This window comes from Ammospiza nelsoni, chromosome 3 (assembly GCF_027579445.1).
Source record: "Ammospiza nelsoni isolate bAmmNel1 chromosome 3, bAmmNel1.pri, whole genome shotgun sequence".
NCBI classification, from domain to species: Eukaryota; Metazoa; Chordata; class Aves; order Passeriformes; family Passerellidae; genus Ammospiza; species Ammospiza nelsoni.
Genome location: NC_080635.1, coordinates 26,615,006 through 26,641,773, shown reverse-complemented (window position 1 = coordinate 26,641,773; position 26,768 = coordinate 26,615,006). Strand labels below are relative to the sequence as shown.

General features: G+C 35.0%; 1 protein-coding gene across 1 annotated transcript in view; it reads left to right on the top strand.

Annotated features, from left to right (window-relative positions):
• LRPPRC (leucine rich pentatricopeptide repeat containing) overlaps positions 1 to 26,768 on the top strand; it is an 86,860-nt gene that overhangs the window by 30,590 nt on the left and 29,502 nt on the right. Inside the window, exons 15-25 of the mRNA XM_059468711.1 lie at positions 108 to 135; positions 2,377 to 2,434; positions 3,570 to 3,676; positions 3,890 to 3,967; positions 4,291 to 4,344; positions 5,069 to 5,182; positions 6,396 to 6,526; positions 7,941 to 8,026; positions 9,663 to 9,867; positions 17,461 to 17,585; positions 18,209 to 18,315. Coding sequence (XP_059324694.1) covers positions 108 to 135; positions 2,377 to 2,434; positions 3,570 to 3,676; positions 3,890 to 3,967; positions 4,291 to 4,344; positions 5,069 to 5,182; positions 6,396 to 6,526; positions 7,941 to 8,026; positions 9,663 to 9,867; positions 17,461 to 17,585; positions 18,209 to 18,315 — 1,093 coding nt within the window. The remainder of the gene's footprint in view (positions 1 to 107; positions 136 to 2,376; positions 2,435 to 3,569; positions 3,677 to 3,889; positions 3,968 to 4,290; positions 4,345 to 5,068; positions 5,183 to 6,395; positions 6,527 to 7,940; positions 8,027 to 9,662; positions 9,868 to 17,460; positions 17,586 to 18,208; positions 18,316 to 26,768) is intronic.

The following is a 26,768-nucleotide window of genomic DNA, read 5'->3' as shown; positions in this document are numbered from 1 at the left end:
TTTCATCTAAATAAGATCTTCAGTGTTAATGTTCTGTGTTGTTTTAAAGAAAGCTACAAGAGTAAAATCATTTTGTTGCTTTTGTTATCCTTTGCTGCCCTCTTCAGCTCAGATGATGTACATCTATGGAGCAAGGTAAGTGGAGATAAAACTGTAAATAAAATCAAGATTCTTTAGGCATTGCATGTTTATGGTGCATTATTGTAAATCTGAATTCTGAGACTGAAAATGGTAGACCAGGTAATCTGAGCAAGACTTCTGTCAGTGGCAGATCGGACAAGTGTATCAAACTGAGTTTTCAAATCAGACAGTTAAGTGGAATTGTGAAAAGTCAAGTGTGGTATTACCATGTCATTTAGCTTATTCTACTGCAGTTTCTAGATCAATGTAGTTACTTCTGAAGGTAATTGTAGCTTCTGGACAAAGTCTGCCATGGTTGTGCCATCCGGCATCAATTCACTTTCCTGCCCTCCTTAAACTTTCTCCCTGTCCTCACACCGGTGCTACCAAAATAGTAAGGCAGACTTAGTTTCTCAGAGTTTCTGTTATATCACTTAAAGCATCGAAGTCAAAGCCAGATAAAGAAGTTACCTGGATGAACTCCAAGGGAAAGTGCTGATTGTCTTGCTCGATCCTGCGTTAGGGCTACAGTAAAGACATTCAAATATAACTTTGTTGTTACATTTTACACAATACTAGAATAGGGGAGATGTTGGCAGGTACTGCTTTGGATGTGGTTTCAGAATTTGGGAAGGGATGCACTGTGTTTTTTATTGTTATTCCTCAGGACTGTAACTGCTGATTAATAAAGTGCATTTTAGATTTCACAAAGAAATCTTGGAATGAAATGGAACTTGAGATTTGGAAAGTGTCTGATCAATAATTTGCGTAAAATCAGTTCAGGAATTTTTTGACATTTTATTACCTTTTACTGCTATGTGATGTTTCTGGTGAGAGGATATTTTTGTCTGCTGCCTCTCTCTTTCCTTTTTTGCTTTTAAAAAAAAGGGAGAGCAGGAGAAGAAAATTGGACATCTCTTATTGATCCCATTATAAAAATAATTTTGAAGGACAGAGAGCTGAAGTAATAGTGGTCTGCATGTGAAGTAATATCTAGAGTTAATTTTGTTCTTTATCACAATGGAAGAGAAATTTTGTTGTCTTCACTAAGTTTAAGAGTAAATACATTCATTGAACTTCTAAAATAAGAAATGCTTACTTGGGAAGTAAATAGACACTTAGAAACAGAAATAATATTGCACATTTTTTCTGTAATTCATTGCTTTTAGTATTCTGATATTTGCTTCAGAAGAACTGTTATGACTTCTTTGGATTTTATTGCAGTGTGTATTGATTTGTCATAGGAAGATGAGGGGAAGAGGGCAGAAAAATGCTGTGTTTTCTCTGTGAACAGTGTCCATGGTGTTGGTAGAAAAGTAATAGATAAGATATTCAGGTGCACATTTGGTATTTTCGGTCTTTATTTATCCATTCTCATCAACGATTGAAAGTGAGGATTCCTTTTCTTTTGTCATTACTTAAAACACAGCACTTTGGCAGTGAGAATGCATCGCTTTCTGACTTCCTTGAGATTGCATTCTAGAATCATGGGAGATAAAACAAAAATTCTTGAAGCGCAATTTCAGTTTTTAACTGAAGATTTAATTAATAAAATTATTTTATTTCCTTAAGAAGAGTCAAATGATTTTTAAAGTGATGTTGTTTGGGTTAAAGTATTTGTAGGTAAGATGTGGGGGGCTTTTGGGTAAATGTTTCTTTTCTTTCAGAGGAGGTAAAATCTCTATATTTCTTTGGTTTGCAGGATGGATCAAACAAGTGCTAAATAGAGTTGTATTTAATTTTTATGAACACATGATCTGTCATTCAAAATTGCATTTATTTACAACTGCTTATTTACAACTAGCTATACTAGTTACCTTAACTCTACCAGAGCATGATAAATGTTGTTCCTTTATAATTTTTTATTTCCTTCTTTCAGATACAAAAAATAAGAAGCTTTTTAGGACAATTTCAGCCTTTTGATAAATTGGAAGATAATTGTAGCATCTTCAGGAGTGACACACATTAAGCAGTGTCTTAGGATAGCTAACTTCCTAAGAAGATATATAAACAGAATACTAGTGTTCCCTGTCTTAATGCTATACCTCAGAAAGCATTTCTGTTGCAATATTTTTTCAAGAAAACCCTGTTATTTACCAAAAAACCCCTTTGTGTTTCTTAGGGAATGACTATGATGTGGTAAAGAATAATACTTTAACAGAAAGATGCTTTATTATTTTGAGAATTCAATTTCAGATACTATTTGTCCTTGCTTGCTGCTTTTGGCTGCAATGTACGATTATTCTGTCTCACCAGATAACAGAAGTGTTGTACAAGGATGAACGTTATTGCCTGACGCCTTCAGGACCAACTGGTAGAGTTTCAATTTCTATGATTGTAACTTATCCACAAATCCCTTCTTCTGTGTAATGATGGGTTTGAGGGATTACAACAGTAAACACTGATTGCTTCTTTTTGAAAGTGAAATTTGAAAACATGTTGTGTAAAATCCTGATTCGAATAATCAGAGCATATTCTGTGAGATCCACAAGATATTTTTTCTTTTTAGAATGATAAACAAACCTTACCGATAATTATGTATTTTTCTAAATTTATAGATCAAAATGGAGAAGGAATACAGTATCAGTGCGTAAATACTTTAAAAAGAAAGCAGTTTTTCAACCTATTTTCACATTTAATGGTAAAGGTACTGATTTTGTTAGGCAAAATGGTACTTAATATCCCAAATCTTCTAGCTTGAAATAAGTATACTTTTTTTTTTGATGTGTTTGTTTTAAAAAGGTTTGGGTTTTCTCCCTCCTTTCAGAGCTAGAGGGACAAGGAGGTATGAGGACAGCTAACCTTTGAGAAGGCAGTACTTGATACTCTTCCTGTTCTGGGAAGAGCTACAGAGCCCTGCATATTTTGCACTGCATAGATAAGAAACTTAGCATAATTTGATGAAATCTGTTCATCTTAATTTTCATTTGCTAATAGGCAGTTTCTTTCGTGTTACTTGCTCAAATGGTTATAAAATATTTTTGTATGCTTTTATATTAATATTACAATACTTAATACTGTATCTTGGTAATGGAATATAATGGATAAAATGTACAGAATAAATATGCAAAGTGTTAGAAATCTGTTTTTTCTTTTGAGCAATGACAAAATATTTGTGGCAACTATTTGGGGTAGCAGGCAGGAAAGGGGGGGAAGGCCTTGGGCAATACCACTTCTGTCATACGGTAGTGGAAAAAAATAGATTGAAGTAAGATTCTGTACTGAAAAGCTGTCACTAGGTCTGAAAATAATTAATATTCCTTTCACTCACCAGTTAGATATGTGCTCCCAAACCACATAATCTCTATGCCTCAGTGATCATTGTTGCCATTTCAGAGCCTCTCATCAGGGTGACATCTCACACCAAAATGATTTCTTATAAATTAATCTTGATAACATGACAGTCTCGGTAATTTTAGTGGAATGCTTTCTCTTGTTTTTTTCCACAGAAGCTGTTGGCTATTTTCTTTATCACTTGATTGACAGCATGAGTGACTCAGAGGTACAGGCCAAGGAGGAGCGTTTGAGACAATACTTCCATCAGCTGAAGAAGATGGTACCATTTCATTTTTTGCTACATAATGCCTGTCCTGCCTGACATGTATCTATTAGGTTTGAAATTGCTGCTTTTAAGTACAACCAGACCACTTCTCAATGACATGCAAGAGCTGGAGACTTGAATTACGTCTGAGATAATTTCTGTTAGACAAATTTCAGTTTGGTTCTGTTTCAAAACTCATATAATTTTTTTCCCCACCTCTTGGTACAGAATATAGTTATCCCCACCAGCCACTACAGCGGCATTTGCAGACTGCTGGACTCCTCTCAAGTTCCTGAATTAATTAAGGTCTGTGGTTCTATAGCAATTACTTTGAATCTAAAAAAATCTCTGAATATATTCTCCTTTGCAAAATAAATATCTTCCTGCAGTGATTATATGTAAGCCTTTTAACCTTTCTGTGATTTTTCACTGTTGTAGCTGGTTTCATTTCTAATGTGAAAGGGATACATTTAATAAGTGCTGTTTCAAGTCAGTGTAATAATGCTGCAGAACAGCTTTTTTACCATTGCTATTATATGATTACCTTGAACCTTTTGAGTACAATATGCTTACTTAGAGATTGAACTTAGAGGGAGATCAGTGATATTTTTTGTCTTACTGAATTTCAGGATGTAAGGTTACTGTGTCATAAACCATCCCCGTCTACAGACAACATTCCAGAAGTAAGTAAATTCTCAGATAGCTGTGCTTGTTCTTACTGTAATAATACTGTTTGGATATAGGGTTTAGATGAAGTGTAATCACTGGCTTTCAGGTCATGGAAGTATATTAACGTTATTTAAATCTACCATTTCAAGTTCAGAGGTTACTTTCCAGAGCAGGAGTAAAGGCTATCCAGATTTTCATACAGACTTGATACTTGACCTTGGAGTTGGCTGAGGTCTCATGCCTCAGTTTCCCTGCCTGGTAGATTTTTTTTTTGAAAGTTCTCGTTAGTTAACAGTAGTGGTGTGAGGCTTAATTCATGCTTGTAAATTACAGTGATCCACTTGAGTGGCAGGAACCATATAAATCCATACTGCTTCTAATGGTCGAGTGTCAAGTCCTTACATTTCTGATCTGAGCAAAGTGGAGATGGAAAAAGAAACAGGCTTGTATTCCCTACTTCCCTGAACACAAAGAACTGAGTGCGAGAGAAATAGTAATGTTGACCTTTGTAGATATGTGACTTAATATTGAGTTTTTATTTTTTTTACTGTATTCTGACTCAAGTCTTCAATTAGTATGTACTATTTAAACAGATAAAAGCACCTTAAATGATTTTAAAAATTTCTTCGAGTATGAAAGAAAAGGATTATTTTGTCTGTCTTTTATTAAAGTGATCCGACAAGTTGCTCAGGGAAGGGTGTTTTCACAATTGACATTCTTTCTGTTACCTCCATTTAGAGTGCTAAATCTGACGTGTCTGCTTTGGAGAAGAAACTGGAAAAGCGAAAAGCTGAAAACCAGCCTATTACAGATGTCTTGAAACAACTCATACATGCTCTTTGTGAAGAAGAGGTATCTTAAGCAATGCAAAGATAATTGGAAACACATAGCTATATTTTTAAAGGGACGTAAATGACTGTGTTATGGAAAGACACAGTTAAGCAAAGACAAGTGCCGTGCTTCAGGTTTCATGGTTTGATGCTAATAAATCAAACATAAGTGCAAAAAGCAATTAAATCAAAAGGTTAACTAATTTCAGCAACACCTTGAATGGCATGTTTTGGGGTTGCTGAAGTTTGTTTACAATAATCTGCAAAGTGAATGATAGTAACAGCTGTGATAGGTTTATCATACATGCCAAATGTCCTTTCAAGCCATGGCTCCGGTCTCTTATATCTAGATTGTCAAGCAACTGATACATGCACTAGTCATTTGCAATTCAAATATTACTAGGTTGTTAATGCAGGGATTGAAATTCCATTTTCCTGCAGGAGGAAAGCACTTCTGAGATAAAGGGTCTCTTGCCTTCATTCGGCAGGCGTCCAGCTGTAGTTTACATTCATTTAGTGTGTGTCTGTAATTTGTGGGGTATCACCACACTTTTGTTAGGTTTCTTGTTCAGTATGATCCTGCCTGTAAAGCTGGATCTATAGGAACAGTAACAGTTGTGCAGGTGATAGCACAATATTCTCTGCTGCTACGAACACAATTTAGAAAGAGTTGAGTATCTCGGCTGTGTATCTCTACAATTTTGCATATGAAATAAGCCTAGATGCAAACACCATTGCAAGTTCAGTGTGGTCAAAATGTATGAATAAGAATTTATAGAAAGATAAGCTTTCTATGGAATTAATAAGTAGTTTCTTATTCTTTAGAAAGTAGTTTTGTTATGTGTTTGGCAGTGTACCAGGTGAAAATGGTTATGAATTCCAAATAAATAAGAACTGTTTTAGAATATGGGTTAATCATGTTCATGATTATTGGGATGAAAAAAAAAAGACGTCTCTTACATTAAAAAATGCAAGAAATATAAATGCAAAGCAAGAAATTTTATTTAGAAGTCTACTCTCAAATTAATGTAAAAGGTGTTCTACAAAAATAATGTTTGCAAAACAGCTTTCACTCTTAAAATTTCCTAAAGCATTACAGCACTGTGTTCTCGTATGTGATCCTACACTACTAAAAGCACTAAAGCAGTCATATAACTGCACACTGAATGTATAAGATTCATAATGTCAGATTGACTTTTCCTCTCGTTCACATCTTTGCTTTGTTCCTTTTTTAGAATATGCAAAAAGCCCTTGAAGTGAAAGCCAAATACGAACCGGACATGGTTGTCGGTGGCTATGCAGCCTTAATAAATTTGTGCTGTCGACATGATAATGTAGAAGAGGCAATGAACCTGAAAGAAAAAGTGTAAGTACACCGGCACTGAAACATGTCACAGAGATTTATGCTGATACACAGACCTTGTTGAATTAAGTAGGTTGAGTATTAACCCCCTCATCCATTTTTAATTAGTTTTCCCCAACAATGTATGTGCATTTAAAACAGTTATGGGTGTGGTTTTTGGAAACAAAAAATTTGCTTTGTGTAATTGAACATTAGAAGCAACTACTTTTTGTGGTCAGTATTTCATTTTATTTTTATTTTGAAAAGGCAGATTGCTACATAAGATGTTTTATTTTTATTTTAAACAGGCATGGTGTCTAAATTGAATTTTGGCTTAATTTACAGTTAAAGACGGGCACCTGTATTGTGTGTTACAAAGCACCTAGAATGTGTTTAGAGTGTGGAACACCTATATTGTTTTTAGAATAGCAGTATTTGAGTAGTGTTACTTTAAGACTGTCAACAAGCATTGTATTTTAAATTTTTATATTCAGTTCTTTGAAACTTGGCAGTAAAAGTTAGCTCCCAGCTAAAACATGCCATGCATGACTTAGCCCGGAGCAAATTCTTACAGATGATCCTTTAATTTGTCCCTTTCTTTTTTCCCTCAAAGGGCTCCTTTTGCTCTGGTGCTGTAGTGAATTGAAAACAAGTTATATGTGACTTTCAGGGTCTCTCTCTCACATAGACCCACAAAGTACTTGTTTAGGTTTTACAGTAGGTTGGCAGCTAGGTGCTCATTACACCTTGCTAGTGTTAGAAATTATGTGAAATGATTGAGCTGTGAATATAAAGAATTTTGCCACTCTACAAATAAGGGTTGTGTATTGGCTTTGACTGCAGTTCTTCTCTCACACAGTCCCCAGTGTGAGTTTACAGGAAGTATAATTTAGTCTTCTGCTGGAGTTTCACTGCAGTAGCACATTTTTACTGATCTGCCTCAAGCGTAGCCTCATATTGCAAAAAAGTGTCTCTTTGGATTGTTATACAAAGAAATAGTGGTGAAGGAATTAACTTTTAGTACTTCCAGAGAAAAGAAACAATGCATAGAAGAAACTTTAAAATAGTGGCTATGAACTTTGGCAAATAGTTTCAGTCTCTCTGTCAAAAAAAAATATCCCTGTTCCAGTCATCTGCACTGTTTTCTTCCCTTGCTTCTGAAAAATACCCTATTTTAGAGTTAGAGGATTTAATTATCTGCCTTTCTCAGAAACATAACCTTTGGCTTTTGAGGGTGGGAAAGTGCATGGATCATATTTTTAAATCATGTTCTAATAATGCATCTTTTCAATTCTATCAGATTTTTCCTTTAAGACTCACTATCATTTTTAGCTCTTAATGCTGTGGCTGTGTTATGCACTTTTAAAAATAAATATTTAAGCAGAAGCTATGAAATGTCAGCCTCTGTTGATAAAATTCTTAATGCTTTAATTTCCAGCTTCCCTAAGAATTCACCTGTTGCTCTTGACAGCGGAAAGTATGTAGCACTGATAGAAGTCTTAGAAAAGCATGGTAGACTGGAAGGTAATCCATTTGCTTTCATTGTGTGTTTCTGCTATATAATAAAGGTATCTTGCCTGGAGAATAACAATGTGACTTGATATTAATGGTATATCATGTCCTGAAAAGTGCTTGAACATTTTGCATACAAATTTGCATGTGAATTCAACCAGAGATGCTTGGACAGTGCAGGCCATTAGTTTTAATGGATTGGCAAGCTTGTCATTTACATTTGCACAGCTCAGTGCTTTTTGCATTTCTGCAGCTAGTTTTTATTAGCATTGCTGTTTGGATTGAGTTTGAAGATCATGACTTATGGCACAAATTGCGTATGTGCCTAGACTAATGGCTTTGTTTTTGCTTAAGAAGGTCTGAAGGCTGAACATAAAACCTATAAACATAACCCTCTCATAAGAGCCAAGTACTGCAAAAAAAAATTAACTTTTCATAAAGTATATATTTTTCTGTTACTATTCTTTTTTATGTTTGCTATTGGATTTTATATTCAATCTGTAAACTGCCTGGAAATTTTGGCTTTTGAATGAGTGTTCTACAAACTGCTTATTTCATATTTCTAGATGTTTGCATTAAGCTGTTAGCTCTTTGATTTTTGTAATTTAGTCTGATATAATTCTGTGGCTTACATGGTTTGGTTGATCTTTAAAAATAACTCTAGACTGTCATTAGCTTTAGAAGACAATTCTGAGTATTGAGTTCTATGATTTTGTAGAGTAACAACTAAAGTAACACTATAAAACATGGTCTAAGCCTAGACACAAAATGTAATGGTTTTATTTAAAGCACTGTGAAACAAAACAAAAAAGCTAATACAGTTTTTTTCATGTAAGATCTTCCTTTGAAATTTGTATTGGCCTTTTATTAAGCTTACTGTTAGAAAAATAATAAACAAAGCTGATGTTGTCCAAATCATAATAAATCACATCATGTCCACCTCTGCATTAAGCAGTTTGAAAATATGAGCTTACTTTTAAGACTATAAATGTTCCTCAGAAAATAAAATAATTCAGAAATGTAGCCAAATGTAAAGTGGTCAAAACAATCTGTCTGTGCAGTAATTAAGACCATTATAAAAATGCACTTATTCCATATACAAAAATGTTTGTTTCCGCCTTACTAATGAAGCTTAATGAACCTAATGTTTTAACATGCAGTCTGTTAGAAAGCTTTCATTGGCTCTCCTTGGCTAATTAGTATCGACACAGCAAACAGGCCCTATCGGTATCAGACCATTAGTCTGGCTGTATATACAGTGTAAACATATCTTTATTATCTGGCCTCGTGACAAGCCATCTGCTGAAGAAACAATGGAGTGATTTAGCAGATGTTAGCATTGAACGATAAAAGCATCCATTTAGTAGAATCTTGCAGCTATAGGGCAGGCTGTACAGGGTTATGTGGTGCAGAGTGGGCACACAGTTCCTATCTATAATTTGTAGTCAAAGTTGCAGGAAAATGATAAAACCATGCTATTGTGGATTTATAATTGTAGTCTCGTTTAGAAATGCAAGTAGTAATTAACTTGAAATCGGCATTATACACCAGAATTTACATTCCTGCTGGGTTTGAAATGCTGTTTTAATAGCAGTTTGTTTTCCCTACATGAAATTACCTAAGGGTCTTTTGTGTTGTTTCATTGTAGATGCTATTAACATTCTAACGGAGATGAAAGAGAAGGATGTTCCTATCTCAGGCAGAACAGTTGCATCTTTTCTCCGCATTCTTAATGCCGCTGCCACGCGAGGTGAAGTTGAAACACTGAATCGATTACATGACACCATTGCAAACCTGGGCTTGGTGCGAACTGCTGCCCTTCATGCCCCTCTGATTACAGTTCACCTTGAAAAGTAAGCTATGCTTGGGCTTCAGATGAACCAAGTTATGATATTTATATGTGTTCTGTGACCTGTGTACGCAGTTCACAGCTGCGCATACGTGTCTGGAAGTGCTCACGCACGTGCAATTACTGAAGTGATCTTAGAGCAGTAATGAACAAATATGTTTTCTTCATTTAGCTAAGTCTCTTTTCATCAGCTAGACATCATGTCACGATCTCTGGGAACAGCAGCTGTGTTTTACGGGCACATCAGAGATGAAGTGGCTATATGTTGGAATATGCTTATGAATTAGTTTGTTCTAAAGTCTGTTTGACAAGATAGCTATTGAGTGCATGATAGGTGCAGTGTCAGCTCTTGTGGTTAAGTGGAACCACATCAAAACAGCATTATTTTGCTGTGCCTTCCAGTATATCTCAGGTGAGTTGCAGGACGGTTGTTGAATACTGAAGTATTTTTAATTCATGTAATTCAAATAATTTGATATCATTGCCAGTAGGCTGCTGTGTTTCTGAATTTAAAATTCAAAGCAAATACTGTCTTGTCTGTTATGTTTGAGGGATTTTGCCAATATATACTTGTACCATTTATTAGAGAGAAGGAATTTTGTACAGGCATTCTGTTGGGAAGTATCTTTAATTCCTCGTGAATTATTCCTTTGCATAAGTTTTCATTATGATGTGTAGGATATTTGAATTAACATGCATATGAATTTTATAGTAATTTCCTTTTAAAATTAAGGCAAGAGTCGCTTTTCCTTTACCATATTCACAATCCTTTTATTTTTCTTTTGCATGTCACTTCTGTAGTTCCTGGATTTTCGACACTTGTAGCTAGAGTTTATGAATCGATTTCTTAAGATTTGGTTCATGTAAACAAAATGTTATTGGCATAAATATAATATCTATGAAATAAATGATTTTTCATATTATCATATAAGTCAGCCAATAGGGGCTTTTAGTTCTTGTAGGTATTCTGGGTATGCAAGGTCTGTATAACATTTCTGTATTGGAAATTCTTGAGCAAGCGCTAACTCTTGGTAGATGTGTGCACATTCTCTTTTAAAAACAGTGTTTTAATAAGTGGTCAGCAGTTAAGAATATAGTGTACATCTTCTCAGTCAGTGACTCTGCCTTGGTTGCATCACAAGCCAGGCAGATGTTTATGAAAGCAATTTAACTGCAATCATATGTAACTAATGTGTCGGAAAAATATCTGATATGCTTTGCAGTGTGCATAAGAGCAGCTGCATTTTGCATAATTGCTTTATGCACATTGACGTGCAAGTTGTACCTGGTGCTACTTCAGCTCTTTTCACTTGAGATGCAGCGTATGATGGTGTAGATAAAGGTGTGATCATGTGCAGATGAAGAGGAGGACAGTAATGAGTGTTATTTTATTTTGATTCCACTGGGTTTTTTTGAATTACAAGTTTTTGGGAAAACTTTATAAAAAGTTAGAGGTTTTTTTTATTAATAAAGGAACTTTTGATGAGACTAGATTCACAAAGGAGAAAGTAGTTCCAGACTTTGGAATTGTATGGCTTGAAGTCATTGGTCCTTAACTGTAGGGGTGCCAATATAATTCATACATATAAATAAAAAGGAAAGTATGCTAATGGAGAGACTACATCTTCTCTGATGGTAGACAGAATTTGGAAGGTTTTTTCCTGCATATTTGCTTAGGAGGAATAACTGCATTTTTACTGGGGTGTTTGGTTTTTGGCAAGGGGGAGGTGTTGTGGTTTGAGGTTTGTTTGTATTTCTTAGATATGCCAAGAGAATTTTGAAAGTTATGAGTAACTGAAATAAGTGTTAGTTATTTCTTTCAGTAGTAGTGCTTATTGTTTGCCATCCTACAGCTCAGGTATCATGCTGCAATGTTGTCATTTAGCTGCAGATCATCAGCATGACTCTGAAATAAACTCTGGGGTATTTTAAAATGTTCCACAGTAGTGATTATACTGGTGTTTTGTTTTCTTAATTTATTTCAAACTTTTTAATTGCTTGTAAAGGAATCTGTGATTTGCTTTTGAAGACTTCAACAATTACAGGTATAAAATGTTTTCATCCACCCTTTTCTTCCAATCCTGAATATTCTTAAGTTCTTATTAAGTCCTAGTGCAAGTTAAAAGTTTTTAACAGAGCATGGAAAAGAAAAAAAAATGTTGGTGGTGGACAGCATAACTTTACAAAAGCCAACATTCTAGTAGAATGGAAATTTTGCCTTTAATATTCTGTGAAGTATTTAACTGAAGTAACTAGAGAAAGAACCTATGCTTACTTTACAGACTTTCTGACGCTGAGTAATGGAACTATCCCCCTGCATTAAATTTTCTGGTTTTTATGACCTTGAACAGTTTCTCAAGATGGGAAAATCACATTAAAGATTGAGACAATCCATATGGTCTTGGTCTGTCATATAATGTCATAAACCTTCCTTGGATTGTGTGAGAAAATCTGCAGGTATATAAAGAACTTGTACTTTGTCTTAAAATATGTCTTACTTTTGAACTGATTTTTCCACCTGCTGATAATTAGAAAAACTTCTGATACCTACATCATGTAAAAATTACTAAGATTTTTAAGTATTGTGGGTTTGGCTTAAGTTCTCTACAAACTCACCTTTGAGAAAAGAAACAAAAAATAAAAAATCTTCAGGTTTGAAAATTTACTAATTCTTGTTATAAGAAGTACTCTTAAACAGAGGGAAGAAAATTTGCAGGTTAACTATGAAAGCATTATGTTACAGACCATATGAGTAGATTATTTTGTAGTTTTAAGTCAGGGAACACAGGCTGTTAATACCTGTATCTTTAATGATAAAAAGGCTATATAGTTGGATTGTTTTTCTTTAAAAATAGTGTATTTTAATACAGCATTGTCCAGCAGAGCATTGTGTGCTCATTTGTCATTAATCTCATATAAACCCATTTTGATTAGTTTCTTATATAGTAGACAGAGCATGAATGCAGTGCCTTGACAATTTTCCTTCTGTTGTTTTCACAGAGTTAAAATCACCTGTGATTCTTTTTGAGATCACTCTGCAGCACTTACAAGTTATTTGACTTTTATATGCACTTGTAAAAACAGGCATCCTTAAGTGGTATTTTTAGTGGGGGACACATGTCTCTACTGGGGAGAGGTTTTTTCCAAATTTTTTTAGCAGCTTTATTTCAAATATTGTGTTAAAACTCCTTATGTGTTGCAATGAAATTAGGAATGTTTGGCTCTCTTACTCCATTATTGCAATTAGGAATTTAGCATCATCAGTGCCAAAGGACAAAAGTGTCTCATTTGCCCTATGGGGACAGGACAGTGATAAGATGATTTTTCGTCAAGGATCATTGGGTCGTAATTAAGTTACATTCATGGCTATTGCTTTTTGAAGGATGATTGGTAAATGACAGGCTTCATGTGCTTGCTATGGACAGTGTTCACTAGGGTTTTTTCTCCCTCTGTCAGAAAATCCTGTTGAGTCTGATAATGTAAATGTGGCATTTTATTCTGAACAAAAGAGCAGGGAAATGAGCTATCTTGTCTAATCATTCAGTTGTTTAACACCGACTTCCAGTTTAGACTCAATTGGCTGGAAAGCACTTGACATGTGAAGTTAGTGCTGTTCCGAACGCATGTTTGAGTAAATTTTAAAGTAAGTGACAGCTAAATTGTACCTAGGGAAATTACAAAGCCTTCAACACAGTTAATTTTTTGGGGAGGATTAGTTGTAATTGCAACACCAGTCTCCTTGAAGATTCCTTAGTACAGCAAATGAACAGAAACACATTTAGCTCTTTCAAGAGCCTGTTCTCTTTTTACAGAATAATTTTTGTAAAGCTGATTGTACCTTGCTGAATTGACTTCCCTCTACACTAACATCTGCTTCAGATTTGTAGAGAGGGATTTGTTTTACCAGGCTACCCTCCACCCCCACTCCAGAGAGTCCCTTTTTTCTTTTTACCTCTCTAGTGATTTCAGGTTTGAGAGCTTTTCAATCAGTAAACCCCTTAGGTAAATTGCCACTTCACTAAAGCTTTATGCATAATGTTGCAGCACTTCATTCCAATTAAAATCAATATTTGGAGTCTTATTTTTATCAGGCAGACTCTCTGGTTGGGCAAGTTGTTTATTACAAGGAAAAGGGTTAGATTTAGTGCTACATTCTTTAAGCAAGACGGGAGTGGCTTGTTGAAGGAGAGGGGGGCTGAAATATCGGGGAATGCTATAGCCAGTCCTGCCACAGTGTATCCTGCAAACCTTCCCCTTCCTGAGTATTTTGGCTCTTCAGATAGCTTTGTGTGATTAAGATTGCCCACACAAATATTTTGGAAGATTGGACCCATAATACCTTGGACTTCGTAGCCATTCTAAACAGAAAAGAATCAAAAAACTTGGTGTCTTAACTTGAACTTCAGCTGGAAAATAATGCCAAAATAGGACTCTCCTGGGGCTGCATAAAGGCCAAGCAGAATGTACTCATGGCTGAGGCTTCTTCTGTCATTCAAAAATAATAGTGTATCTTCTTTTTTAAAAGAGCAAGTTTCAAAGTGCCAGAAAAATACACCTAATCTTTAAGTGGAACAGGTCTTAGTCTTGAACAGATAATATTTGTGAGTGACTTAAAGCTGTAGTATCTAGCCAACTCAAAATGAAGTATGGACCGTCTGTGTTCACACTTTAAATACTGTTTATTCCAAACCGATGCCGGAAATACGGTTTTTCCAACATAGCTATGAATATATGGGCTTTTTTTTCCCTTTTTGACTAGAACCATATTAATGAAATTGTAGTTTTAGAGAAGGCTTTTAATGTCTTGGAGTAGTAAGTATCCTTGGGGAAGATAAAAGGGTGTTTGACATGCATAACTTCTTACAGAAAGGCTCCCAAATACTTTCAAATGTACAGCTGTTTGTTAGTTTGAAATCATTATGTCTAAATAGCGTTTTCTTAAATGTAGAAATTCTCTTTTGTGCAGCTCTTTTTATTATAATTGTTTCAAGAAACACATTAAAATGTTATGTCTCCTTGAAATTTGAAGCCTAAAGTGAGTTCCTTATTTTTCGTTTTCGAAAAGGACTGTAAAAACTGCTCACAAAAGTTGCTGCTGGTACTTGGAATTAGCTGCAGTTTGTGACAGATAAAAAAATACTGCAGTTTGCTAAATCATAGGAGCTTAAGTACAGGCATAAGCTTGATAATTTTTTCTTTGCAGTAGTGATTTATCAAGTTGGAACTTCTCTATGTTTTCTTGTTTTATATTTGTCTTTGTCAGTTTTAGTATTTATATGTTCTATAAACCCCATTCTCTGGTAAACTGTGGATGACTGGTTGGTTGATTAAATGCAACTGAACAAATATATCTGATTTTAGTAGATTAAAAACAGTTGTAACAATACATCAGTGTGTAAGATACAGTACTCCTTAAACACAAACTTACTCAGCCCCTTTGAGCAGTACGTCCCAGTTACAAGTACAGTATTTCAATTTATTTTTGTCTCAGGTCTTTGCTGACTTTTTTTCTCTGCATGTGCAGTATTAATGCCTTCAGAAGTATACATGTAGAGACTAGAAAACTCTTAATGCTACTGCTTGAATGACATTGCAATTATTCATTCATTTATTGATAGCTTTGACCTAAAAACAGTCACTTTAATCCTTTAGGAATACAGCTGAGACAATACTATAGCTGTTTGAGCATCAGTCTGAAAAGCTAGATTTATCACTGAAAACTTTAATTTGAATGTATAAATGTTGTTGTGCCTCCTTAGAAATTGAGTAGTTTTCTGTAAAACTGTTTTTTTTTCTAGATGTTAACTGAACTTGCATCTAAAGCAGGAGAAAAATACTGATTATATAAATCTTTATATCTGACTATGGTAACTACCATAGTATTTCGCTTTTATGACAGTAATCTAGCCTGCAACATCTACTTGCAGTTTTGAAATTAACCTGTAATTTAGTCTTCACCCCAAATGACAAAAATTCAAATGACTCCATGGGGTGCCAGAAGATGCACTGTAAACAGGGCTCAGTAAGGGGGATAAGGTAGAAATCCATCATCTTAGGTTCTTTTAAAGAATGCCAGTATTACTGAATAAAATTAATTCTTCCTCTGTGTTTTACTGTTAAATTTAAAAAAAATATTAGCCTAGATAATGATAGTAGTACATGGTGGTTTAGTTAGTTATTCTTTGAAAAAGCAAAATCTGTGCTGCACAAGAAATGCAGTGTGAGGAGAGGACATCTGAATTGGGCTTGTTTTAACAGTAATGTCTTGATTTGTTAAGGTTTTGTTGGTGAAAAGTAACATTTTCATCATGCTTGGGAATGTAGCTTTGGGAATGTTAAATCATTATTTCGAGTCAGCATCTCAGCTGCTGTTGTTAAGTGATTTTTAAATTTTTTTTTCCCCTTTGGTAACTTACATCACCTGTATCAAATAAGGCTCTTGGAATCTAAAATGCAGTCTCACTGACTGCCTGGGTACTTACATTTTGTGTGTGTGGTCTTGGTTTGTTTCTGCTTAAACCTCACCCTTCAAAGAATAATTTGACCTATTGTTTTACCAGTGTTTCTGTTGTTGTCCTTGGTTGTTTCTGGTGATTTTGCTTTGTTTTGTTTGGTTTTGTTTCAAGATTGGGTTGTAATTCTTTGAAAAAAAGGTCTGCAGCAGATGATTAAGTACAGTTAGAGTTACACAATATGGAAGGTTATTTTGTATTTGTTGTTACTGTGATTGTTTTTATGACTTTCCAGTTTTGCATTTTAATTATGTGTACTTCTGAAGGTGTTAATAGTTTGTACATAGGGGAAAATTCAGTGAAGGATTGAGGTACCAAAAATGGAAATATTCTCTGTGTTACTTCTACTTGCTGCTCAAAGGCTCCTGACAAAATTCATTTAATGCCATCTTGTACATTTACTTACCCTTACACTAGTGCCATGTCTGACGTGGATAGGCCAGCATAAAACACATTTTGGTACCACACTATATTGTTGGATTAACTGCAAGAAATGTATTTTTTAAAGTAGAAAATATCTGTTGTATTCTGATTTTCATATAGAACGTAATAATGCTATAGCCCTTCCACTGTGATGGAGTGGACATCAACAGATGTTTTACAGGCACTCTGTTAAGGTGTAAAGCAATGTAATGAGCTGTGGTTATCTTAACTCTGGTGATCTCTATTGAAACAAAATGTTGTGGAATAATTGTGAAAAACTTAAAAACTGGAAATGCCCAAACATAGACAGAGAGGTAATAGAGTGTACACGGTCTTACTTACAAATGAGAAAATAAAGCTGTTAAATGCTTAAGTGAAATTTCCATGAAGTTTGGGTTTTGTCAAGATAGGACATAGCATAACTTAAGAATATTGCTCAGAATTTAAGTGCATCTGATGCTGAGGAACATTCACACCTTTGGCTAATTTGTAGTCAACAAGTGGTCATGGAATCAAAACCAGTAAGACTTGAGGGGGGAATAAGCACTTGGGTTTTAGACTGCTAAATGAATTTTTTGTGAAATTTTCAAGATTAAAGTGCTTTCAGCATGGATTGCTCCTGCTCAGAATGTTTTTATTCTTGTTTTGTTCCTTTCCACAAGGGATGACATGCCTGCAGCTCTGGAAGCTTTAATCAGCTGTTACAAGAAGTATGGTAAAGTTCTTCAACTCCATAGCATCTGCTGTAAACTGGTAGAAAAAGGAGATGCTGATCTTCTGCAAAAGGGTTAGTTGCATGTATTCAAATGCTGTCTACTAATATGAAGTGTTTTCTGGGGGTTTTTCTTTCAGGATTTGTATATAATTTCTTTCAACTGAAAGAAAGAACAGTTTGTCTTAATATATTAACTTCAAAGCACTAATATGATGCCTGCATTCTTCAGATTGAAAAATTGATTGTAATTTTGAACATGGAACAGCTCTGTTTGTATAATACATCATTGAGCTCTCACAGATTAGTGCTAATACTTGTTCTAGCTATGTATGCTACTGTTAAGAAACGAATTAATAGTAACACATCACACTAACAAAACAATACATCTGTTTTTCAAATAGCTGTGCAGTTCACAAACCATATATCCTCACTTTCTATGAGCAGAGCATGCCAGTATAGTCTATTTTGTTGAATATAGTTCAAAATATAGTGCAGAAAAACATTTTAAATATACTCAGCCACAAAGCTACAACAAATTGTGTCACATGTTATAATCATTCTGTTTGTTTCAGAATTATCCCCCCGTAGCTTATCTTTTATGAGGCTTGGAAAATATTGGTGTTAGGAATGTCTGACATAAATATTGAAATGCTTCAGTATATTGAGTAAATTAATGAGTTTTGTTCTGTCTTTAGTTTCAGATTTTATAAGCAGAGAATATGGTGACATGATGGCTCTTTACGATCTCTTCTTCGCTTTCTTGCAAACAGGAAAATACAAAGAGGCCAAGAAGGTCATCGAGGTGGGATTTTAACTATAGTACTCTAATGGTGCAGCTATTTAGACTCTTAATTAGAAACATTTAAAGTTTTTAACCTTTAATTAGTCTTGTTCTGATTCACGTTAATAGAATGCAATCCCAGTAATAAAAAACCCTCGGCCGGCTTTATTTTGTATAATTGCAGTTCAGAAGAGAGACAGTCGTCTTGTACATTGAAATTGTTTCCTCACTTTTTCAAATTTGCTCTTATATATCAAAATGATATTTGCATATTAAATATCGGATTGTGAAACAATTAAATTAAACTGGCATTCCTGGGTGTAAAGTTGCTAATCCTCTTTCCGAAGGAATTCTTTGTTCTTAAAAGCACTGGAATTTAATTTGCTGCAGACCATGCTCAGATTTATTTGTAATGCTTGTCTACAAGTTAATCAGCCAAACAAGCGCTGTCTGCTACTGTTTGGCATTTAATTTAGCATTTCTTCTCTCTCTCCCTTTTTCAGGATAGTAAGCAGCTTATAGGAAGTGGTAGGTGACAAACTTGGTCTATTTAGGATTAGTATATTTTATCTAGACTTGATTGAAATTGTGCTTACTGAAATTGATAAGTCAAAGGGGCAGCTGCAGAGTCTGCCCAGATTGTGATTATTTTTTCTTCTTAACACTGTTGTATGTTTTTAAAATGCTGCATAAGTTTTTCACTTATTGTATGGGAGGAGGCATCTTGCAGAAAAAGTAACAGTTTATCCTCAGCATTTTTGTGTTACGCACATACACAACTCTAACCCAATTTTTGTTTGGTTTTTTTTTTTAATTTCTTGAGACAAAGAATGCTTTTCCCCCAGTTCCCCTTAGAGTTATTAGCTATCTCTGCTTGAATTGTCTCATGGAATTTTTGCATTTAAAAAAATCTTAACTAAAGGTCTGTTTGTTTGTCTGTCATGGAACAATAATGTCCTGCTGTAGGGTGTGTGGATATTGCTAAGCACGGTGTTGAAACATTGTATTTTTGTTCTGAGAGGTTGTTTTGGAGCTCAAATCTTACAGTACAGAAGAACAGAAATATCAGTGTCTGACAGCAGATGACACTGAGGACTTGAATTCTTTTTACAGTGATTAAAGCATATAGGAGGTGAAAGTATGAAATCTGAGATTGGGAGTAAAATTAAAGCTAAATGAGCTAATGTTACATCATGTGATTTAGCAGCTCTTTCTTTGATATTGGCATTTAATTTCCCAGAATTTCTCTTGGTGTCTGGAACTCAGCAATTGTGAATAGGATAATAAACAAGTTATCAAATTGTTGGGGCACTGAAACTCTTGTCATTTTCTTAAAACATGCCAGATTCTCTCTGCAGGTATTCAGTATTTGGTGATGGATTGTGAGTTACTAATATCCACAAATCTTTAAGCATAAATCTAAACACCAAATATCTGGAGAAGAAATGGACATTGTCCTGCCTTTTATGCTAGTTAAAGTATTTTTATCTAACTTTTATGAAGTATGATTTAGAGCTTTGTTTATGCTGCAGAGGAAGAGCTGTTTTAAATTACAGAATTTTTAATAGGGAATTTTCTAGGACTAGTATGCCTGTATTTTACTAGTGGAAAAAGTGTTACAAAATCAATTCTATGTGGTGCATAATATTTTAAATATGCCTTTGTTATGTCACAATATGTTGAATATTTTCAAAGAAATTGTTTCCAAAAGGTGAAGACAAAACCTTATTGTTGATATTTTGCTGAAGAAGAAAATAGTTTGTATTGTTTTAAAACATAAGCAAGTTCTGTTTGCTCTTTGATTTGTGAAAGGGAAGTGAAAGTCTTATTCAGTATAATGTGAAATGGTGTGTGTGTGTATGTAATATATATATGTGTATGTATATATATAAAAAATGAGTTGTAGGTGTATTTTTTTCTCTAGTCCAGTGGGTTTTGTGACTAAATTACTGCTTTGATGGTCATCTTAGATTATTTTTGTCTTCTTTGCTTGTGAAATAATACTTAGTGAAGGAGATTAGTTGGTGCTGCTTTCTCTTTTAGATGCTGTTGCATGTACCTTTAGGCATATACTTTGTACCTTTAGGCATATACTTAAATCAAGTATTGCTGGTTATGATGGTCAATTTTAGTGATTTGAAAACATCTATGGAATTCATAAAGAGTATCTAAAAGGATAGTAATAAAACTGGAAAGAAAACTCTTTAGGAGCTAAGGAAATTCCACTGTGGAGGATAATGGTTGCTTAAATGGGATTTTTACTCATTGCAGACCACTGCCTCTGCTTGCTCCTGCTTTTTTTAGAAATTAGAGATATACTATATGCTTATGTGAAACTTAATGACAAGTGCTACTTTGAAAAATTTGGAACTCAAAGGAATGAAAAAATAACTCTTAAATCTCAAATCTTTGGTAAAATGAAAGTGGGTGACAATACTGGAAAAGGACAAAGGGTAAGATTTGAATGAGATTATAAAAATCAGGTCAGACTTGTGTATGTTACATTTTCTGGCCACAAATGTGTTGTGAATGCATATATATGCAAGATCATGTCATGGGAAATAATGAGAAAGCCGAAAGCCCTGGGCTTCATCTGCTTGGTGGAGTAAAAGCAAGACTAACCAGAGAATGAGCGTGAGAAGCAGTGAAAGGTAAATACAAAGGAGATGAGGCAAAGAATTTGTCTGGCCCATGCTAGAACAGCTGGACTGAAGCATGTGGTAGTTTTGTAGTGGGAGTCTCTTCTGAGGCAATGCTGACTGGAAGAGGAGCTGTGTTTGAGAAGGCTGTGGGGGAAATGCTGTTCCTGAGGCATCATGGGCTTTGTGTGACAAGGTAACAGTTTGCATTGTTGTTGAACTGCCTCCTTAAGCACTTGAAAGTCTTGTTCTCAGAGACAACAGCTACAGATAAGGTAGCCTTGGTTGCTCTGTAAAGTGCCTGGAGATTCCTGAGCCCCCAAAGTTGTGCTGATAGATGCTGTTTTGCTTTACACTGAAAAAAAGTTCTACCAATGGGTACATCCAGACATAATTGAGTCTTCTTAACTGCACCTCAACTGAGAAGTTAGCTTTGTCTTTAGTCCTTCAAAGATGATCTTGTCAAAACAAAGTTGGTACATCTCTCTTCTTGCCCCTTACCACAAGGTCACATACTAGCTTGCTTTCCCTTGGATTGGCACAGCATGACTTCTATGTCATCAATTCTAGCTCTGGATACTTAGGATTTTTTCCCTTACTTAGAAAGGCAGCTTAATTGCCTTTTGTCCTTGAATTTTGTTTTTCATAAAGAAAAAAGGAAGTAAATTAGGTCAGTATGTTTTGCTGTTAACTAAACTACATTAGAACCAATGTAGGCTAAAAGAAAGGGATGTGAATTTTCAATAAATAGCATTAGGGGAAAAAGTACGTTTTAAAAAATACCTATGCTCTGAAATGTTTTTTTATTTCAAAAATGTTTAATCAGATCTCCTTCTGGAGAGAGGTCTTACATAATTATGTGGCAAGAATATAGAATAATTGTTTGGCCTTATGTTCTTCTAAGTCTGGTTTATAAATGGTAAAAGAATATTTTAGAGCCTAGTCCACCAGATCTTTCAACTTCTTACCTCTTGCCTGTACTGGACAGTTAAAAGTCTCTTTTGTTTACTCAGCTGTTGATTGCCACTTTATTAAACAGATGCTTAAGATCTGTACTAATGGGAAGGTCATCCAGAAGAGTAGGTGAAAAAGGGAATCTTACAACACCTTGGAGGAATTTACTCCCCTTTTAACCTGTTACCCTGTTTGTTTTCATGCTGCTTGGAGGTTTACAAATTTCACTACTTAGAGTAGTTAAAATATAATGGATGTCTGCCATTTTGGTTGGATTTAATATTTTGGTCATCTCTGAATCTTTCACCAGAATCTCATAATTTGCAGCTGTTTGCATTTGTGTTGATTGAATATTTCTAGACCCACCCTTTCCCCTTCATTTACTCATGCTAAATGCAGCTATTTAAATACCCACTGAATCAGTGTGTAATGCAGCCCATGTCCAGTCTTGGCTTTTTCTGAAAAGGTTTGTGTCTCTTTCAGTACTGTAACAGTTCTGCAGCAGAGGGTCAAGCAAAGCCCAGCTGTAAATCTGCTTACTGAAAGTCCGAACCACGTTTTCATAAGCAGAAATGAACATTCCTGTGACTGAGCAGGCAAGGTAGTAAACTGATGTTAAACCATTTCTGTGCTGTATCAATAAAATCATTGCACCTTAAATGAAGTTTCATTGTACAGCAAAATACTTACCTGAATAAACCAAAACAAGCCTGTTCAGAATCATGTATCAGGTCACTTGCATTTTAAATTGGGAGCTTATGGATCCCTCTGAGAGGAAGTAGGAGTTGGTAGCAGTGTTCCACTGTCTTTGTGTTATTCCACAGATCTTCTTGAAATCTTTCTAGATCAAATTACTTGAGCTGTTAAAATAACAGCTGTTAATTTGCTCCTTCTGTGAAAGAGTGAAAGTTCTCATTCCTGCTGTGGTTTTGGTTTTGCTGGAACTGAAGGCATAGATTGGAATACAGGGAAAGATCTCAGAACTGTGTAGCAGAGTTTTTGAGGAGAAGTTCAACCTATTTTGTTTCCATTAGAGGAGCCTTCCTTGAAAATGGCCATGGATAGTGCATGGCTTCCGAATTCCTTAAACCAAATTTTAACCAAGTGTGATACTATCTTCATCTACTCTCATACTAAATATGTTGTTTATATTGAATAATTAGATTTATCATACTGTATCCCACATATGTTGAGACATTAGTATGAAGAATTCAGGATCAAATGGTTGTGAAATAGCTTAATGAAATGTGTTCCTTTGTGGAGAAATGTAGGAAAAGGCATTTGCTGCTGCAGTCTGGGACCTGAGGAAAGAATTGGTTTGGGTGAGTTCAGTGTACAGGAATATATCTATCAACAGATGTCAAGTTAATTTAAGAGGTAAATAGATTTAAGCAAAGAATTGTGACATTCATTGTCAGCAGACCTCAAGATACCAGTAGCCTTTGGATTTAATCTGCCATAAAGACAATGAGAATATTTCTACGTGATATTGAGAGATTACAACCTTCTTTCATCCAGATTGCTTTTTCTAAGAGACTGCATCATAAAATTGCATCCTGATTTTATGCTGGAGATGAACTACCAGGAGAAGATGCTTTCTTGATTTGTGACAGCAGGGTTGGGGGAGTGAGGGTGCATCAGTTATGTGTAATTTAGTGATGGTTTATATCTAGTCTCTGAATTTATTTACAAAGACTTAATTTTGGTCCTGTTGAGAAAAGAGTGGACGTGATTTAAACAAAATTTAAATGTTTGTGAACAAGGTTGTATGAGATAATGGTGGTCTGAGATTTAGGAATAGTTTGTAGGAGGTGCCATAGCTTTTATGGACTAACTGTATACAACTGAGACAGAGGGGAAAGAGCTTTTAAGCATGCAAGCCCTATACAAGAAAAGATTAATTTTTTAAATTATTGCTATTGAGTCCTATTAGTCTGGTAAAATCATTACTTCTCCTTCTGTAACTGGACTCTGATACAGTTAGTTATTAGTGAACTTGGATTTTCTTTCCATGCCCCAATGTATGTAGGTTAATTTAAAATGGGGTGCTTACTAGTTCACGTTATTTTTCAGAAGTTCCTAAGTATTCCTTTCTTACAGGGAAGGGATATGTTTCAAATAAGTAAATTTGGTAAAGGAGATGACTACTGAAAAAATTCCTTCCCAAAAGGAAGGCAGTAATGCATTCAGAATGTGGGATTATGGCAAGATCTGTGCTTCTTTTCTTAGCTCCTGGGACTTTGTGTTAGAAGGAAGAGGTTTATAGTGCTTTTTTTTTTTTTTTTCATTCATCATACACTGTAAAACTACATTACGAGGCCAAGAGCAAATTTTTGCTCTGTTTTGAGTCTAGGATAACCTTGAGGAGTTTGTTTTAAGCAGAGTTTTTGTGTGTTTTTTGTGTCACCTTTTCTGCCAGTGTAGTTATTGTTGGGAATGTCTACTGATTTTTTTTTTGTAATAGTATTTCACCGCATAATTTATGTTGGAAAACTTACTGTAAATGTAGAATATTCCAATAGTGATTAAATCTATATCAGTTTCACTTGTCTTGAGAACAATAAAGTTGTAGAACTCTATCCTACTTTCATTTAGTATTTTTGGAAAATAGTCTACTTGCCTGACATTTTTCTCCAGGTCTACCTAAAATATAGCAGTGTGTATTTCTCTTTCAAGTGAAATAAATTAAATCATGAGTATTTACTCAACAGATACTTGCCTTGGTAAAGTCAGTGAACTGTGAAACTGACAGAAGCTTTGAAGCAAATACATATTTCGGAAGAAAAAAGCCACAAACCAGCAGTACAAACTTAACCAGTGGAGACTGTAAACTTTGTATTTTCTTACTGTGAACTTCTGCTGCTTTTTACATCAAAATTGACCTAGTAGAAGTTGACTGGTTGCCATCTTGTGTGATTTTAGAAGAGGAGAGCAATAGCTTGAATTCTCATCAGTCTCAGGAGAATAGTTAGTGAGGATAGATGTGTAGGCATGTGTCCCTTTGTCTTTCATTAACTATCTGGTACTGCAAATAAAATATCAAATACACTTCAGCTGAGTAGGCTTTGAAGGCATGACTTGCAGTGGAGCAGCTCATAAGTTTCCATATTGCAGTACTGCATTAGAGTACGTGCCCTCATTATCAAACATGAAAAGTAGACATATTGAAGGTACAGATATCATTGTTTTCAAGCTTACATACAGTTATCTCTTGCCCAAAAAGTTGAACAAGAGTCCACATATTTTGGATGAGTTTCTCTTTAAAGAATTCTGTGTTATAGGGGTTGTATTTTGTTTAGTCATATTTAGTTCTGGGCAAAGTTGCTTATAAGAAGAAAAGAAATTACTAATTTTTTAGAGAGTTTGCAAGGTTTTCTTTTGTTTAGCAAGAGTGAAGTGAGTGAGGGTGTTATTCTGTGCTATCACCAAAAAAGCCATTTTTGAAGTCATTGAAAACTACTTTCAAAGTGGAAAATGAACTTGTAGAAAAAGTATTGCTTCCATTGCCAGCCATAAACAGCCATAGCTGTAATGCCATCCTGGTAGCACAGTGACTTAAATAATAGCTGAGCTAGGAGAGCACTAATGTGTTTTGTTGGGCAGTTGGTATGATTGCAACAGGAAAGGATGCTCTTTGAGGCACAGGTTATTTTTAGATTGCTCAGTCTCTAAAGCTGGATCTTTTGTGAGCTTCTGGACTATTGCATAAAAGTTCAGAGCCAATAATCAAAATAGGGTTTTTTTCCTGTATATTTAACAATGATACTTCACTTGGACTTTGCAATGATGACTATAGTGGGAGAAATACAGCAAAGTGATGTGCCTGCATACATATGAACTCAAGATGTAAGATTACTTTAAAAAATAATATAAATATGTTAATTGGTATTTTTAAAAAACTCATGCATTGTTATTTGAAAGTAAAGGAGTGTTTAGCAGGAGGAAAAAATAATAGAAGTGTAAAATAGTTTTAACCATCTCAGTCAACACTTATAGACTAGGATGGCTACATGAGGTACAGAAATTTTATTTATATTCTTTTGATTAAGAGGTGCACCTACTGCTTAGCAGAAGTGAGGACTTCTGCTACAAGTTTTAACCTAAGAGAAGATTCAAGGAAAACATCCAGTGTTTATGTTGTAAACAACTTTGTTCAAATAACCTGCTATGCAAAAATATTCCAGGCTTCATTAAAGCTGTATGGAATTAGTGAGATTTTCCTAGACATTTTTGTGGAATCAGGGAAAAATCTGTCTTTAAATTAAGAACTTCCCATCAAGTGTTCTGTTTTCCATGGTGCTTATGTTGGGGAGAGCTGTTAGGAATGACACACATCAGTTCCTATAGCTGTCTGCCCAAGGCTGTCTGCTTGGAGGAGTTAAGCATTTTCCTGCAAGACATTGCTTTGGCATCTCAATCTCAGTAACTGGTTCTGGTACTGGTAGCATAAGTCTCTTATTGCTGCTGATGTAACTCTTCATGAAATGTTCTTCTTCCTTTAGCAGCATTAGCTGTCTCTTACTATTACTGGATTTTTCAGCTGCAAAGAGAGGAATGAATGGATCTGTCCTTCCAAAGAACACCATCAGGAAGTGCAACATGGATGGCTTCTATAAAATTTGCCAGTTTCTTTCCAATATGTTTGTATTCGTGATTATAGTAGAACTGTTTCCCTAAGAAAAGACTGGACTTTTTGCAAACAAAATGCAGAAATTTTGAAGTAAATGTAAACTAGGTAAGGTGGTTGGGGTTAAACTTGAATAGTTAGAATTGATGTGTTATTCACAGTGCAGTTATGAAAGACTAGAATAAGTTGACTGCTATATGTAAGAATTATTTTGCCAAACAGGCACAGTGGTCATTTGTGAACGTGCAGCATTG